The 14,568-nt window shown below is 45.3% G+C and overlaps 1 protein-coding gene across 1 annotated transcript in view; it reads left to right on the top strand.

Annotated features, from left to right (window-relative positions):
* The first annotated feature begins 8,613 nt into the window (after positions 1-8,613).
* The window catches only part of CHMP4C (charged multivesicular body protein 4C), a 28,300-nt gene continuing 22,345 nt past the window's right edge, over positions 8,614-14,568 (top strand). Inside the window, exon 1 of the mRNA XM_043880324.1 lies at positions 8,614-8,982. Within this exon, the coding sequence (XP_043736259.1) occupies positions 8,631-8,982 (352 nt within the window). The 5' untranslated portion in view covers positions 8,614-8,630. The remainder of the gene's footprint in view (positions 8,983-14,568) is intronic.

Here is a 14,568-nt window from a genome sequence, read left to right as displayed (position 1 = left end):
TCTTGATTTCAGCTTGTGCTTCCTCCAGCCCAGCGTTTCTCATGATGCACTCTGCATATAAGTTAAATAAGCAGGGTGACAATATACAGCCTTGAAGTACTCCTTCTCCTATTTGGAACCAGTCTGTTGTTCCATGTCCAGTTCTAACTGTTGCTTCCTGACCTGCATATAGGTTTCTCAAGAGGCAGGTCAGGTGGTCTGGTATTCCCATCTCTTTCAGAATTTTCCACAGTTTATTGTGATCCACACAGTCAAAGGCTTTGGCATAGTCAATAAAGCAGAAATAGATGTTTTTCTGGAACTCTCCTGCTTTTTCAGTGATCCAGCGAATGTTGGCAATTTGATCTCTGGTTCCTCTGCCTTTTCTAAAACCAGCTTGAACATAGCAGAAGGTAAAACAATATTGTAAATCAACTATACTCCAATAAAAAAATAAAGAAATTAAAAATTAAAAACCAGTGGCTTATCTAGATTTTTGTGTTTCTTTATCTGATAGCATTAACCGAGGGCAGATTTTCTAGAATTTTACTGTTAAATGTTCTAGATAGGTGGCAAATATTTGTCAGTGCAATAATAATGGAAATGTGTTTGTTCTTTCAGGTCTCTAGCGTGGGAGTATAGGAAGCATCAGATGGTTCCACAAGCTGGAGAACAATTATACCAAAGAAGTTCTCACACTGTTGTGGAAGTTCTAGGACCCACCGCAGATTTCCCAACCTGGGGATCCGGCAGAGGGACTGAGAACCTCCAGGGAATTTGACTTTGAAGGCCGGTGGGATTTGTTACAGAACTTGCACAGGACTGGGGAAGCAGACTCTCGGAGGGCACAAACGAAACCTTGTGGCCCCACAGGAGACTGAGCCGGACTTGCTGTGAGTGTCCAGGAGCCTCCGGCAGAGGCGTGGGTCAGTGGTGGCCTGCTGTGGGGTCAGGGCACTGAGGGCCACAGTCCCGGCGTAAGTCCTTTGGAAGGAGGTCGCCATTAGGTGCTGAGGATAGCCAAGATCACAGCTGCTAACTCTTCCATCCCCATTTAGTCTCTTTGCTGATTTCTCCTTGTTGCTGTTTAGTTGCTAAGTCGTGTCCTACTCTTTTGAGTCCCCATGGACTGCAGCCTGCCAGGCTCCTCTGTCCTGAGATTTCCCAGGCAAGAATACTGGAGTGGGTAGCCATTCCTCTCTCCAGAGGATCTTCCCGACCCAGGGATGGAACCTACATCTCCTGCGTCCCCTGCACAGGCAGGTGGGTTCTTTATCGCAGAGCCACCTGGGAAAGGTTTCTGTAAGTGCTACTCAAGCATGCCCATTTCCCCATCATTTTGTGCTTGGACCATTTATCAATTTACATCCTCATACTAGTGAAACTCCCATGGTTCCAGTGACTTCCACAACCATATTCTCTACCTTGAGAACTTCCTCCCAAATTGGAGGTTTCTCCTTCCATGTTTCTAAGTCTAAAATGGAATGCTTTCTTACCATAGCATCTGCTCCCTAACAAAGGCGCTCTGCCACATGAGAAGCCTTGGATTCATTCTCCACCTCTCCTTTCTTACTTCTCTCATAAAAGTAGCCATTAAGCACTCTCAATTATTTCTCAAAAATGTCTCTCAAACCTGTTTCCATTTCTTGAATAATTTCCTCCCCCAAAACTCACTTCCTTGCCTAAGATCTTCCATTGGTTCTCCATTATTCACAAGATTTTTTAGCTTAGTAAGAACAAACTTTACCAGTAAAGCTTTTCACAATTTCCAGCCTCAGTAACAACCACTTCCTCTCAGGCGCCCTATTCCCCAGTCATTTTCATAATATACCTCCTGGCTCTTTCAGATGTTCATAGTTTTACACATGCCTTTCCTTTGCCCTTCAAGGTCCTCTATACCAGAGTTTTCTAAACCTTCTTGAGAATAAGAATCAGGTAAAGTGCTTGTCAATAAATACAGCTACTCACACCTTTTCTGAGGTCTTGTTTACAGGGTCTAGGATGGGTCCTGGGAAGTTATGTTTTTAACAAGTGCCCTCACTGTCATTCTTATCATTGGAACAGTTTAGCAAACAGGTTTCACTCTTACTCCACCTTCAGAGTGTAATGCTTTTAACCTTTCACCTGGGAAAGACTTCTGAATGCACAGGCAAAAATTCAGTCCTCCAGGACATTAGCCATCTGCTATAGTAAGTGGGACTTGAAACATATTTTTCTTACTAACACTAACCAGGCAAAATTATGATTTACCTGGCCAAAAACCAACAAACAAACAAACTTCTGTGGCTTCTATTAGCTATAAAATAAAATCTGCACTTAAGTCGATTTAGCAAGTCCTTTGAATATCTATTATTTATCAAATATGATTCTAGGTTTGATATAGAATTGATTAAGACCCGATCTCAAGGAGCTCACATGATCTAGGAAGGAATGACTTTGCTTGGCATTTAAAGTCTTTTAAATCTTGGCACAACCCGTCTTTCTGTTCCGTTTGTCTCCCCAGGGCCTCTTCACACTCACAGTCTCCCCCCTTCACCCTTGGTGTTCTTGTACCTGGAATGCTCTTCCCTCTCCCGTTTGATCTGGTTCATTTCTGCTTTTCCCTTAGTTGTGACCACAAGTATGTTGTCCTTAGGAAAGTCCTCTTTGTTCTTCCTGTCTAGGACAAATCCTGCTTTTGTAACATTCACCTCGTATCCCCTCCAAAACATTTGTCCCAGATTTGATTTTCTATTTGTTTATACAATTATTTGATTAGTGTTTGTCTTCCCCTCTGTACTTCCCCTCTGTGCTCCATGAGGACAGGGGGCTGTGTTGTGGTTACACAGATGTTCCCTGTATGACTGTTTGTTAATCTGTCTCTATATGTTTATGTAACATTCAGTAGGTTTGTTGTACCCTAATACTTATCTTGCATAATATATTCAAAATCAAATCTTGAATATTTATTCAAACCTAACAATACTGGAGAAGACTCTTGAGGGCCCCTTGGACTGCAAGGAGATCCAACCAGTCCATCCTAAAGGAAATCAGTCCTGAATATTCATTGGAAGGACTGCTAAAGCTGAAGCTTCAATACTTGGGCCACCTGATGTGAAGGACTTCATTGGAAAAGACCCTGATGCTGGGAAAGATTGAACGCTGGAGGAGAAGGGAATGACGGAGGATGAGATGGTTGCATGACATCACTGACTCAATGGACATGAGTTTGAGCAAGCTCCGGGAGCTGGTGACGGATAGGGAGGCCTGGCGTGCTGCAGTCCATGGGGCCACAAAGAGTCAGACATGACTGAGTGACTGAACTGAACTGAACAATAATAACAGCTAAAATTTTGGATTATGTTATTATGTACCAGGCACTTAAGTGAATCATTTAATCTTTATAATGACACTTTAAGATGTATGCTATTATTACCCTCATTTCATAGAATGGCTTAAAAAATTACCCACCTCCTGCTTCCCTGTCCCTAGCACCTAAAACTACTGTCGTTCTCTGTCTTCCCACTGACCTAAGTACTTGTTCTTACCAGCTATTCTGCTCCACCGTGTGGGCTAGTCTCAGGCTGGGATGCTCTCTCCTTTCCTCACTTATTTAGTTTTCTCCTCCTCATCATCCAGCTCTCAAAAGAGTTTCTAGGACCCGCCCTAGATCAGATCAGCTCCTTGTTATATGTACTAGTTTTCTATTGTTGCCACAACAAATTCCCACATATTTAATGGCTTAAAACAACACAAATTTATTATCTCACAGTACTAGATGTGAAAACTCTTACAACCAACGTGTTGGCATAACTGTGTTCCTTCTGCAGGCTCTTGGGGGAGAATCCAATTCTCCAATGATCTTTTTTAAGAATCAGGGGCTTCCCAGGTGGCACTAGTGGCAAAGAACCCACCTGCCACTGCAGGTAGACGTAAGAGACATGGGTTCAATCCCTGCATCGGGAAGATCCCCTGGAGGAGGGCACAGCAACCCACTCCAGGATTCTTGCCTGGAGAATCCCCATGGACAGAGGAGCCTGGCGGGCTACAGTCCACAGGGTCACAAAGAGTCAGTCACGACTGAAGCGACTTAGCATGCACGTTAAGAATCAACTTTGGGAAGGTTATGTGATAAAGATGGTGCTGAGGTAGACGGGTTACCTCGCCTTTTATATTCATTAAGTGGCTGGTGTAGAAAACACTTTACAGCTCAATCTGATAACACTTAGATTCTTTAATTTCTTTGTAATCAGGGATGGACAAAGATAAGAGAAAATATGGATTCAAAGCTATGCAGGCAAAACTCAGTCAGAGGCACCATAGATCTTCATTATCAATTAGGGCAATAAAACTTTTATTTTTGCAAAATTATTGTTTTTCATAATGCCTGCTTTTGTATTCATTACTGTGATTGTGCTACATACAATGAATATCTAGTTCTGAGAAACAAACAAAAAACTGCTGATGGAAAGAATGTGTACATGCTGGCTGAGCTGTTTAATAAATAACTATTTGATGATGATTCTGCAGTATGTTTAAAGGATAATTCTTCTTCTGCTGCTTTGGAGAGTTCATTTGGCATTCTAAAAATGGATGTAATTTCAAGGGGTGACCAAAATGTATCAATTAGCCTGACATCTAAGTCTTTTTTAACAGATCTATAAATTTCCAATTTCCTTTGCCATCTTAACCGTGGTAAATCATTCTGAACAAGATCATTCTTTTGAACAACAGCCTCCTTATTAGCTGAGATCAATTGAGATTAAAAAATGAAAAATATACTAGATTCTGAGAACTCTTTATTAAACCACATTTGTAGGATGAGTATTGAATGAAGATTAATGTGTTATTTTCAGCTTCTACATCATTGATTTAAACATTTATTCTCTAAATCCCACTGCTGGATTAAACACTACTATATATTTGGATGGCTTGCTTGCTTGCAAGTGTTATCTGTTCCCTATTGAGATTATATATTAATGGAAGGGAATGATTTTTAATTCAAATGTAGCTTGCTTTGCACACCACATGTGTTTTTGAAAGTCTGACACACTAAATTGAGTAAAATAGATTTTTCCATTGAATTATAAATTAACGACTACATCCTTTATTTAAATTTCTGACTGATTTTCATTTGCTGTTTGGATACAAAACAAGCTCCTTAGAATATCAGGTGGCCCCTATGTGATCAGGACTCAGCTGACATTTAGAGACAATCTCATAGCACTCTGCTCTTCTGTCTTCTTTAGACTCAATGTTTTTCCACACATTGTCTGAGACGTTAATTCTCTAATACTACCTGCTTTATTTTTTTCATAGAGTACATTGCTTTCTTCATTAATTGTCCATCATTTCCTGACTAGAAAGTAGGCTTCAAAAATGCATGGATTTTAGTTTCTCTTTCTTCACTGCTGAATCTCCAGTGTCTAGATCTGTACTGGCTATATCATATACACTCAGAAAAAAATAATGAATGAATGATTCCTTATCTTGGAATACCGGTTTCCCTTCTCTATACCAAGCTATCCTCTATTCATCATTCAAATTCCAGGTTAAATGTCACTTTTTCAAGTCACCTTTTTTTAGCACCCAAGACAAAATCAACTTTATCTACAATTTGTTCTGACAGGTCTCTGTCCTTCCGAGTTCTCCACAGCAGTTAATAAAACTTTAACTTATAAAGTCTCTTATTTGTGGGATAAGTTGCTTACCTTCTGTCTTCTCTCCTAAGTTGTAAAATGCCTTCATCTTGTTCTTAATCATCTCCTCACTGTCTACCATAATGCCCGAAACAGAGATGCTCCATAAATAGCTGTTGAATGAAAATACGGATAGATGGATGACTAAGCAGCTCATTATAACTTTCTGTCCCTCTGTTCCACTTGTTCAGTGTTCTCTCAACAAAAATATAGTGTCTAGTGAGCCAGAAAGGAATGTTTTTTCTATAGTGGAGAGTTTCTTGTTTAAACATACTCCTCTATGAACTCAGTAATGCTTGTATGATCTCTGGAAGTTGATACCTCATACCACCCTCTATACTCCCCATGTTATTTAATTAAATAAATGCTCTGTGAGTTTCTCCTCTGGTCCAAACCACACAGAGGGAAAGGTCATGTAAACAGTAGAAAGACCAGAAGCTTTCAAACGTAAAGATCTTTTACACTCACTACCTATGTGAACTTGTCCAAGTCACCAGCTGAGGCGGGTTGTTTATCTGTCATGGAAGCGGCAGCACCTGTTTCGTGTGGTTGATGTAGGGGTTATTAAGTGGACGTGTGGTGTGCTTGCCATATGATAGGTGTTCAAATATGGCACCCGTTACTGCTATTACTATAAGGTAAGCTCCCAGAGGGCAGACTATATTTGCATTCCCAGTGCCTTATGTGTAGAATACTCTCAGTAAACTTTGGTTAAACTGACCAGCAGAACATGTGCTGTTTCTCCACTCTCACGGGGCTTAAAATCTAAGCAAGAAAATAAGTTCCAAAACAGATTTATGAAACATTTAGATAATAACAAAAGATAATGCTTATTATACACAAGATTACATATATTACAGTTCATAAGAGCTTTGGATGGCCAGGCAGAAAATGGTAAGAGGTGGCAGGCTGTAGTAATTGGGAAATTATAAGTTCACATGTTTGTGTGTCTAAGATACAGGACCAGTAAGCCTCTTAGAAACATATCCAATTTCTTTGTCAAAATGCAATGCTGGATCTACCAATGTTGGGTAAAATGGATCAAACTGATGCTTCTGGGTGGGTGTGATGGCAGACAAAAGTGGGTTACTGGTCTTGAGCACCAAGGCGTGTCTCTCATAGTAATGCATGCTTCCCCTCCTTTAATAACCAGTGGTTAGCTAATCACAAATAGCTCCTGATGGTGGTGGGTAATGTTGCTCAAATAGCAATGTATTATGTGGAGGACAGCATAGCCATGGAAAACTAGGACACAGACTCAGTCCCATATTCCACATCTTTGTAGCATGCTCCGCACAGATTTTCAGTTGAATCTCATCATCCATAATCATTACCTATTGCTGTCCTTTCATCTTACCAAATTCTTTGTTTGCAGCTCTAATAGATGGGACTGAGGTATTGAAAAGGAACAAAAGAATGTTGCTTTTCTCTAGGACATTCTTTCCCTTTTGTTACTGAGGTGTCTCTGCAAAGGCATCTGACATAGATCCAAATTCAAGGACGCCCCATTAAAGACTTTGTATATATTAACAGCTGGAGAAGGAAATAGCAACCCTCTCTAGTATTCTGGCCTGGAGAATTCCATGGTCAGAGGAGCCTGGCAGGCTACAGTCCATGGGGTCGCAAGAGTCGGACACGACTGAGTGACTAAAGATAGAGAGATACTAACAGTGATGCTGAATTGAATGCGGCCACCGAACACACTCCAAAGCCCCCACGTTAGGAAAAGAGATGGTCCTCGCCTCTCACCACTTCAAACCGTGTGAGGGTGATCTAGAATCCACCCGTGCCCACTGGCAGCCAGCACACATCAAACTGCCCAGAGTCAGACCAGGTGTTCGGAGAATAAGCCACTTGCCATCACACCTGCATCACAGAGGCAGACAAGTGTCCCTGCAAGCTGGTGCCCCCCACCCTCCTAACCCACACCACGCACACAGGGACGAACCTACCTGAATACTCTTTTTCACAAGGACAGGGACCTGACCCTGTGCTCACACGTGATCACAGACAGAAACACGCAGAACGCATGTGTGGAACACTAGCATCTTGTCCTTCCAGCCCAGGTCAGCAAGGTGCATGTGCATTACACACCGTCTTTCAGGGGAAACAGTGGAAACTGGCTGACTTTATTTTCCTGGGCTCCAAAATCACTGCAGATGGTGACTGCAGCCATGAAATTAAAAGACGCTTACTCCTTGGAAGGAAAGTTATGACCAACATAGACAGCATATTAAAAAACAGAGACATTACTTTGCCAACAAAGGTCCATCTAGTCAAGGCTATGGTTTTTCCAGTAGTCATGTATGCATGTGAGAGTTGGACCATAAAGAAAGCTGAGCACTTTAGAATTGATGCTTCTGAACTGTGGTGTTGGAGAAGACTCTTGAGAGTCCCTTGGACTGCAAGGAGGTCCAACCAGTCCATCCTAAAGGAGATCAGTCCTGGGTGTTCATTGGAAGGACTGACGCTGAAGCTAAAACTCCAATACTTTGGCCACCTGATGTGAAGAGCTGACTCATTGGAAAAGACCCTGAAGCCGGGAAAGATTGAGGGCAGGAGGAGAAGGGGACGACAGAGGATGAGATGGTTGGATGGCATCACCGACTCAATGGACATGAGTTTGAGTAAACTCTAGGAGTTGGTGATGGACATGAAAGCCTGGCGTGCTGCAGTCCATGGGGTCGCAAAGAGTCGGACACGACTGAGCAACTGAACCGAACTGAACTGAACTTCGGGCCCGCACTAGACCCCCGACAGCGGTCTGCGCTTCTCTGAGCCGGCATCAAACCGGTCACTGGCCCCGGGTGAGTCCCCAGCGTGGGTGCAGCAGCCCCGGCCTGCGGCCCCGGCGGCCTTTCCAGCTCTTTCCTTCATCTTTCCTCCCGATGCCCGGGGACCGGGCGGCGCCGGCTGCGTCCGCCTGCGGTGCCCTCCCCTCCCCGCGAGCGGGGCGGGCCCGGCCGCCAGGAAATGCCCGGGAGAGGGAGTCACCTGCGCCCGACGGCGTGTGGACTCGGGGGCGCCGCCTCCCGGGCCTGGCCGAGACCCGGGCGGAGACGCTCACCTGCTCCCCGGCGCGTCCGGAGCCCCGAGCCGCGAGCCCCGCGGACGACTGCCCGGCCCCCCATCACGATGAGCAAGTTGGGCAAGTTCTTCAAAGGCGGAGGCTCTTCCAAGAGCCGCACGGCCCCCAGCGCCCAGGAAGCTCTGGCCCGACTTCGGGAGACGGAGGAGATGCTGGGCAAGAAGCAGGAGTACCTGGAAGGCCGCATCCGGAGGGAGCTCAGCCTGGCCAGGAAGCACGGCACGCAGAACAAACGAGGTAGGCACCCAGCCCCGGCGCGGGGCAGCCCGGCCGCCCGGCGCCTGGCCCGGCCTTTCTGGGAACTGGTGGTGACCCCCGGGCCGGACTGGGAGAGGGCTGAGCGCAGCGCCATGCTCGAGGGCGAAAGAGGAAGACACGCCAAAAGTCCCAGTGATCAAGATGTACAGCGTTTTTAATGATATCTTTAGAAAGCTCAAAGTTGCCACAGAAGCATCTGTAATGAACAAAATATCAACATCTTAAGTAAAGACTGGATTGGTGTTATTGGTTCTTGTCTTTTGCAACTGGCTCCTAAGTATTCTGGAGAAGGAAATGGCGACCCACTCCAGTATTCTTGCCTGGAGAATCCCATGGACAAAGGAGCCTGGTGTTCTCCAGTCCATGGGGTCGTAAAGAGTCAGACAGGACTGAGCGATTAACCCACACACCTATGTGTTCTGTACAGCCTTTTTTTTTTTTAATTCAAATTCATGTAAAAATGTGATGTCTTCTTCATCATCGAGTTTTTTGCCTTAATTTTGAATTTCAAAAATATTCCAATAAAATCTTACTTATCTTGATTATAAGATAATCTTTTTTTGTGTGTGTGTGTGCCACTTTAAAGTCTTCCCCTGGCTTGTGTCACCCTGGTCCAGTCCTGCTGGCTCCAGCAGCACATACCAACTCTTCGCCCTGCGTTTGTTATTTGGAATCACAGTGTAACTTGCCTGTGAGTCTCCAGGGGAGCATATTCTGCTGTGTTCCGGCTTCCCTTTGCTGTTGAAGGCTTTAGCTGGCGGTGGTGCATTGAGATATGAAAAAAAAAAAAAAAACTTCAGACATTTAAATATTAATTCTACCACTGGCTGTTGCCGCTTGGGAAGGACTTTGAGTCAGTAGTGGTTCTGGGCACTTCTCTTGCACCTTGAACCCTTTGTTCTTTGCCAGGGTGACTTGCTTTCCTCAATGAACAGCTCTCTCTATAGAGAACAATTTTAAACAGCCCCGGGGGCGCATATAAAAACCCAGCAAGTTGAAATGATTTGCTCTTGTAACACAAGGTCGATGGCAGACCCAGAAATTGGGCTGGCAGTTCAGGACTCTGCTCACCACCAAACCCTGAACTTGCATCCTCAAGAAGTTGGGCTTCTTGAGTCATAATGAAGCCTCGGGAAGGTTTAATTCGCCCTAAATGACCCTGCCATTGTTTAATGCTGGAAAGGAATCATGTCTCTTGGAATGGACCTTAAAAGTCTTGCTCTTCCCCCCAAAATGTGCCCGCCACATTTGTGCCCATTTTATGACCAACAATAAAAAAACCAAGTTTCATTTTCCTATGCTCTTTTGTACAACTTGTGTCCACATTATGGCCTGTTTTAGAGTTAAGTGTTGGTTTCTATTTTTACTTCATGTCTGAAAATATTTTGGGATGTTATTCAATGGCAGTTTCTGACGTTAAGACTTGCTAAAAAGCCATTGGTTGTTCTTTTCCTGGGTCCTTCCTCTTTGGTTTGATAGGCACTCTGACATTTGCTTAGTGTCTGTCAAGGGTTTTTTTTTGTTTTGTTTTGTTATCCATTTGGATCTGTTTGTAGCTTTATCCACAGTGGTTGTTAAGTAAATATTGGCTTAAAAAATCTGAAAAATGAAAAAACATCTGCTTTTGTGACATGGTGGAAATATAGATTTGCTTTCAGAAGAAAATAATGTAAAATAATATAGAAATGTTCTTGAGGTGGCAATACACTAAAGTGTCTATAAGTAGACTTTATAAAGATACACACAAAGACAACACTAATAAGAATGTCAATCTAACTTCCTTAAATCAGAGTATCTACAGATGTAAGTCTCAAGTTCAAATATTAATAATCAATTGATTTCAGAAAGGCCATTTACCTTTTGTCATTTATCCATGGGAGCTTCATTGGTGTGGCCCTCACCTGGTTCTGCAATGGCCTGGAATAGGACGAGTGTGGTTGGCGTGAGGCCATCTGTAATCTAAGCTATGAAAGAATCCCGTCATAGACCATGCGTTGGAAACACTGTCAGTGTCAGCATCTTGCAAACAAACCAAGTAACTTCACATGCTCATGGCTACTATTTTCCATTAGCCACTAAGAAATATTTTCACACACATAATAAAGTCAAATATACTTAGTGCTAAAAGGGTCTTGTGCCACGCAATGTCAGTGCTAGGATGGCTGTAAGTTACCTGGTAATCAGAGTGATGTGTGTACCTGCAGTGAAGGTTTTACTTCTAGAGGCCGTTAGTCAGCTAACATGCTGTCAAGAACACTTGCTGGTTGTCCAGTTAACATCATTTCAGAAAGGGCCACACTCCCAGACAGAACAATTAAAAGAAAAAAAATCTTTTTATTTTGCATTGGAGAATAGCTGATAACAATGTTGTGATAGCTTCAGGCGGACAGCAGAGAGAGACAGCCATACATACACATGTATCCATTCTCCCCAAACCCCTCTCCCCTCCCGTCCAGGCTGCGACGTAACATTGGGCAGAGTTCCCTGTGCCCTACAGCAGGTCCCTGTTGGTCGTCCACTTTAAATATAGCAGTGTGTACACATCATTCCAAACTCCCTCACTATCTCTTCCTCCTATTCTTGTGCCCCTGGCAACCATAACTGCAATCTCTAAGTCTGTGAGTTTCTGTTTTGTAAATAAGTTCATCTGTATCATTTCTTTTTAGGTTCTTTTTTAGATTTCTTTTTGTATTCTGCATATAGAGAATGTCATACTATTTCTCCTTCTTTTTGTTACTTCACTCACTATGACAATCTCTGGGTCCATCCTTGCTGCTGCAAATGGCATTATTTCACTCTTTTTAACGGCTGAGTAATATTCCACTCCAGAAGGAAATGGCAGTCCACACCAGTGTTCTTGCCTGGGAAATCCCGTGGACAGAGGAGCTTGGCAGGCCAGAGTGCATGGGATTGCAAAATAGTTAGACACAGCTGAGTGACTAAACAACAAGAACAATATTTCCTTGTATATCTGCACCAAGCTTCTTTATCCATTCCTCTGTCAGCGGCCATTCAGGTTGCTTCTATGTCTTGGCTGCTGTAAATAGTGCTGCAGTGAATGTTGCACATTCCTGGCCAGTTCACATTCTTCCATGATCTCCACAACAGAAGTTTTGACAGTTAGCATCATCAATGTCAAAAATGGGTTTTATTGGTAAAATGAGTAACTGCTATATTAGCATAATAAATGTTAGAAATGGGATCTCGTTGGTGAAATTGTGGATATTCTAAACATGTGGATTGGCTAAGGGTTTAGAGGTGCTTCCTTGCTCGCAATGTAAGGACAGGCATTAAGAACGTATGAGGTGTATAACTAGCATCAGGATGGTGCCTGGGGCTTGGTCAGATCAGTGCAGTGTCCAGCCCTGGGTTCAGGTGGGTGTCTGGCCTTCCATAGAGCCTAGCACCCTGCCAGTGAAGGTCACTGTCTGTGTTCAGTGAGCCTTGCATATCAGGTATATTGGACCTAAAGACATGGAGCTGGGGCTTTAGTGAGCTCATAAAACTGGTGGACAAACTGTTTTTGCCTGCGTGGCCAAGATGTGTTTGTTTAATAAGTGTATCTGCAGATATGAGTCTGAAACTTGCTTTCATTGTAACTCATAACAAAGCCGTGCAGTGGTGGCTAATGCTTCCTTCAGACTTCTCTGGCAGTTACCATGTTCTACCTAAACGATCCTGAATGATAACAACCGTGGTATCAAGGCCCTGTTGATCTGAAAGAGTAACATTTGGAAGCAAGGTCTACAGTTTGGTTAAAAACTTGAGAAGAGTAGAAATTCTTTAGTACAGTTCATTTCAGTTACTATGATAGAACTCCTTTATAACTAGCAACCTGCTTTGTGGAAAAGCACAACTTTTAGATACCACTTAATTCCTTTTCCTGCTTCTGCTGAGCACTGTCCTGAGAGCAGTCTTCAATCCTGGCTGAATGTGAACGTCGCCTCGATGCCCGGAGGAGCCCATCGCCGCAGATTCCAGCGCAACTGGCTGGAGTGGGGCTGGGACTTCAGTTTTTGAAAGTGCCTCCGGGGGTGACTCTGCCCTGTGGTCAGGGTTCAGGATGAGGAAACCACATCCATGGTCATGTTAATGGGGTGGAAATACAAGTGCTTCCTAGCCGTGTTCATATCATGGCATCCGTGAGCACTGATAACATTTGTATGTGTCCCTGGGATGACCAAGGACCAGCGCTGCTTGAGAACTTTTTAAAAGATGCTTTTATTCATTTATTTTAAGGTTTTTATTGGAGTTTAGTTGCTTTACAACGTTGTGTTTCTACTGAACGGCAAAGTGAATCAGCTATATGTGTGTGTGTGTGTGTGTGTATACATATACATATATTCCCTCTTCTTGGGATTTCCTTCCCATTAAGTAAAGTTCTCTGTGTTATTCAGTAGGTTCTCGTTAGTTATCTGTTTTTAAACACTTGTTTTAACTGGAGGATAATTGCTTTACTGCGTTGTGATGGTTCCCGCCGTACATCAGCATACACCTTTTCAGTTTCCATCAAACATGTAAACATTTGACAGAAGGTAACTTGGTGTTGCATTCGGGAGCCTGGGCTTCCGAGCACGTAGCCCTGGGTGTGAGCCTGGCCGCGTCCTGCCGCTTGGAAGCAGGTGATTTTGAAGCGTTTGCTGGGCCGGCCTGAGTCTCAGCCTCTTCACCCGCGTGAAGCTGTTGATAAGGTTGATCCTCAGAGCTGAGGGCGCTTGACTTTAGTGTGTAAAGCCCTTAACCCGGGGCTCTGTGAGTGTCCGCCTCTGTGACACCGCGGCGCTTTTTGAAGGTGAGGTCGGCTGCGCACGGGCTTGAGTCCTGCTTCCTGAGACGCGGCTAGTGCAGGCCGTGCGCGCCTGGAGGCCGCGGCCAGCCCCGGGCCCCTGTCTGCAGCCCCACGCCCGCGGCTCCTGGCCGCTCGCAGACGGCCGCTCGCGGCGGGCCCGTCGGGCGAGGTCAGCTCGGCCCGAGAGCGGGCCCGGGCGTCGTCGGGGCCTCTCTGCCCTCTCCTCTCGGCCCCGGGGCGGCCTCGCAGGAAATCCAGGCTTGTCTCCATGCGGGAAGCGGGGCCGGGCCGGAGCTGCGGGGAAGGGGCCCTGGGCAGGCAGAGGCCGAGGGGCTCGGACCGCGGCCCCTGCGGGTCACAGGGCGGGGACCGCCCCGGGGAGGCCGGCGACCCCTTCTGCAGGCGCGGGTGACAGGAGCGAGCCCGGGTGGGGAGTCTGCTGCTCAGGCCGAGCCGCGCGCTGCTGGGTGCAGGCTGACTTTGCGCAGTCAGGGTGCGGGCTGGGGCTTCCGCGGAGTCGGGCTGTGCGCACAGCCCCCCGGGTTAGATCGTGCTGGGCTCTCCTCGGGCATTTTGTGACACTTGTCCTGCAGCCTCACCCCGGGGACCCGAAGAACTGGGTGACGAGAACCACCCCAGCGCCAGTGGTGAGTGCCAGGGCCTCGGGTAACGGGAGACGGCCGGCCGCGGGGACGGTCCCCGGGGAGGCCTCACCCACTGGGCGGCCTCCTTGCTGAACAAAGCTTCTCTACACGCGGGCCTGAGCCCCTAGAGTG

The sequence above is a fragment of the Cervus elaphus genome, chromosome 21 (assembly GCF_910594005.1).
Source record: "Cervus elaphus chromosome 21, mCerEla1.1, whole genome shotgun sequence".
Taxonomy (NCBI): Eukaryota; Metazoa; Chordata; class Mammalia; order Artiodactyla; family Cervidae; genus Cervus; species Cervus elaphus.
The sequence above is the reverse complement of the archived record's forward strand: the minus strand, read 5'-3'. Positions and strand labels throughout refer to the sequence as shown.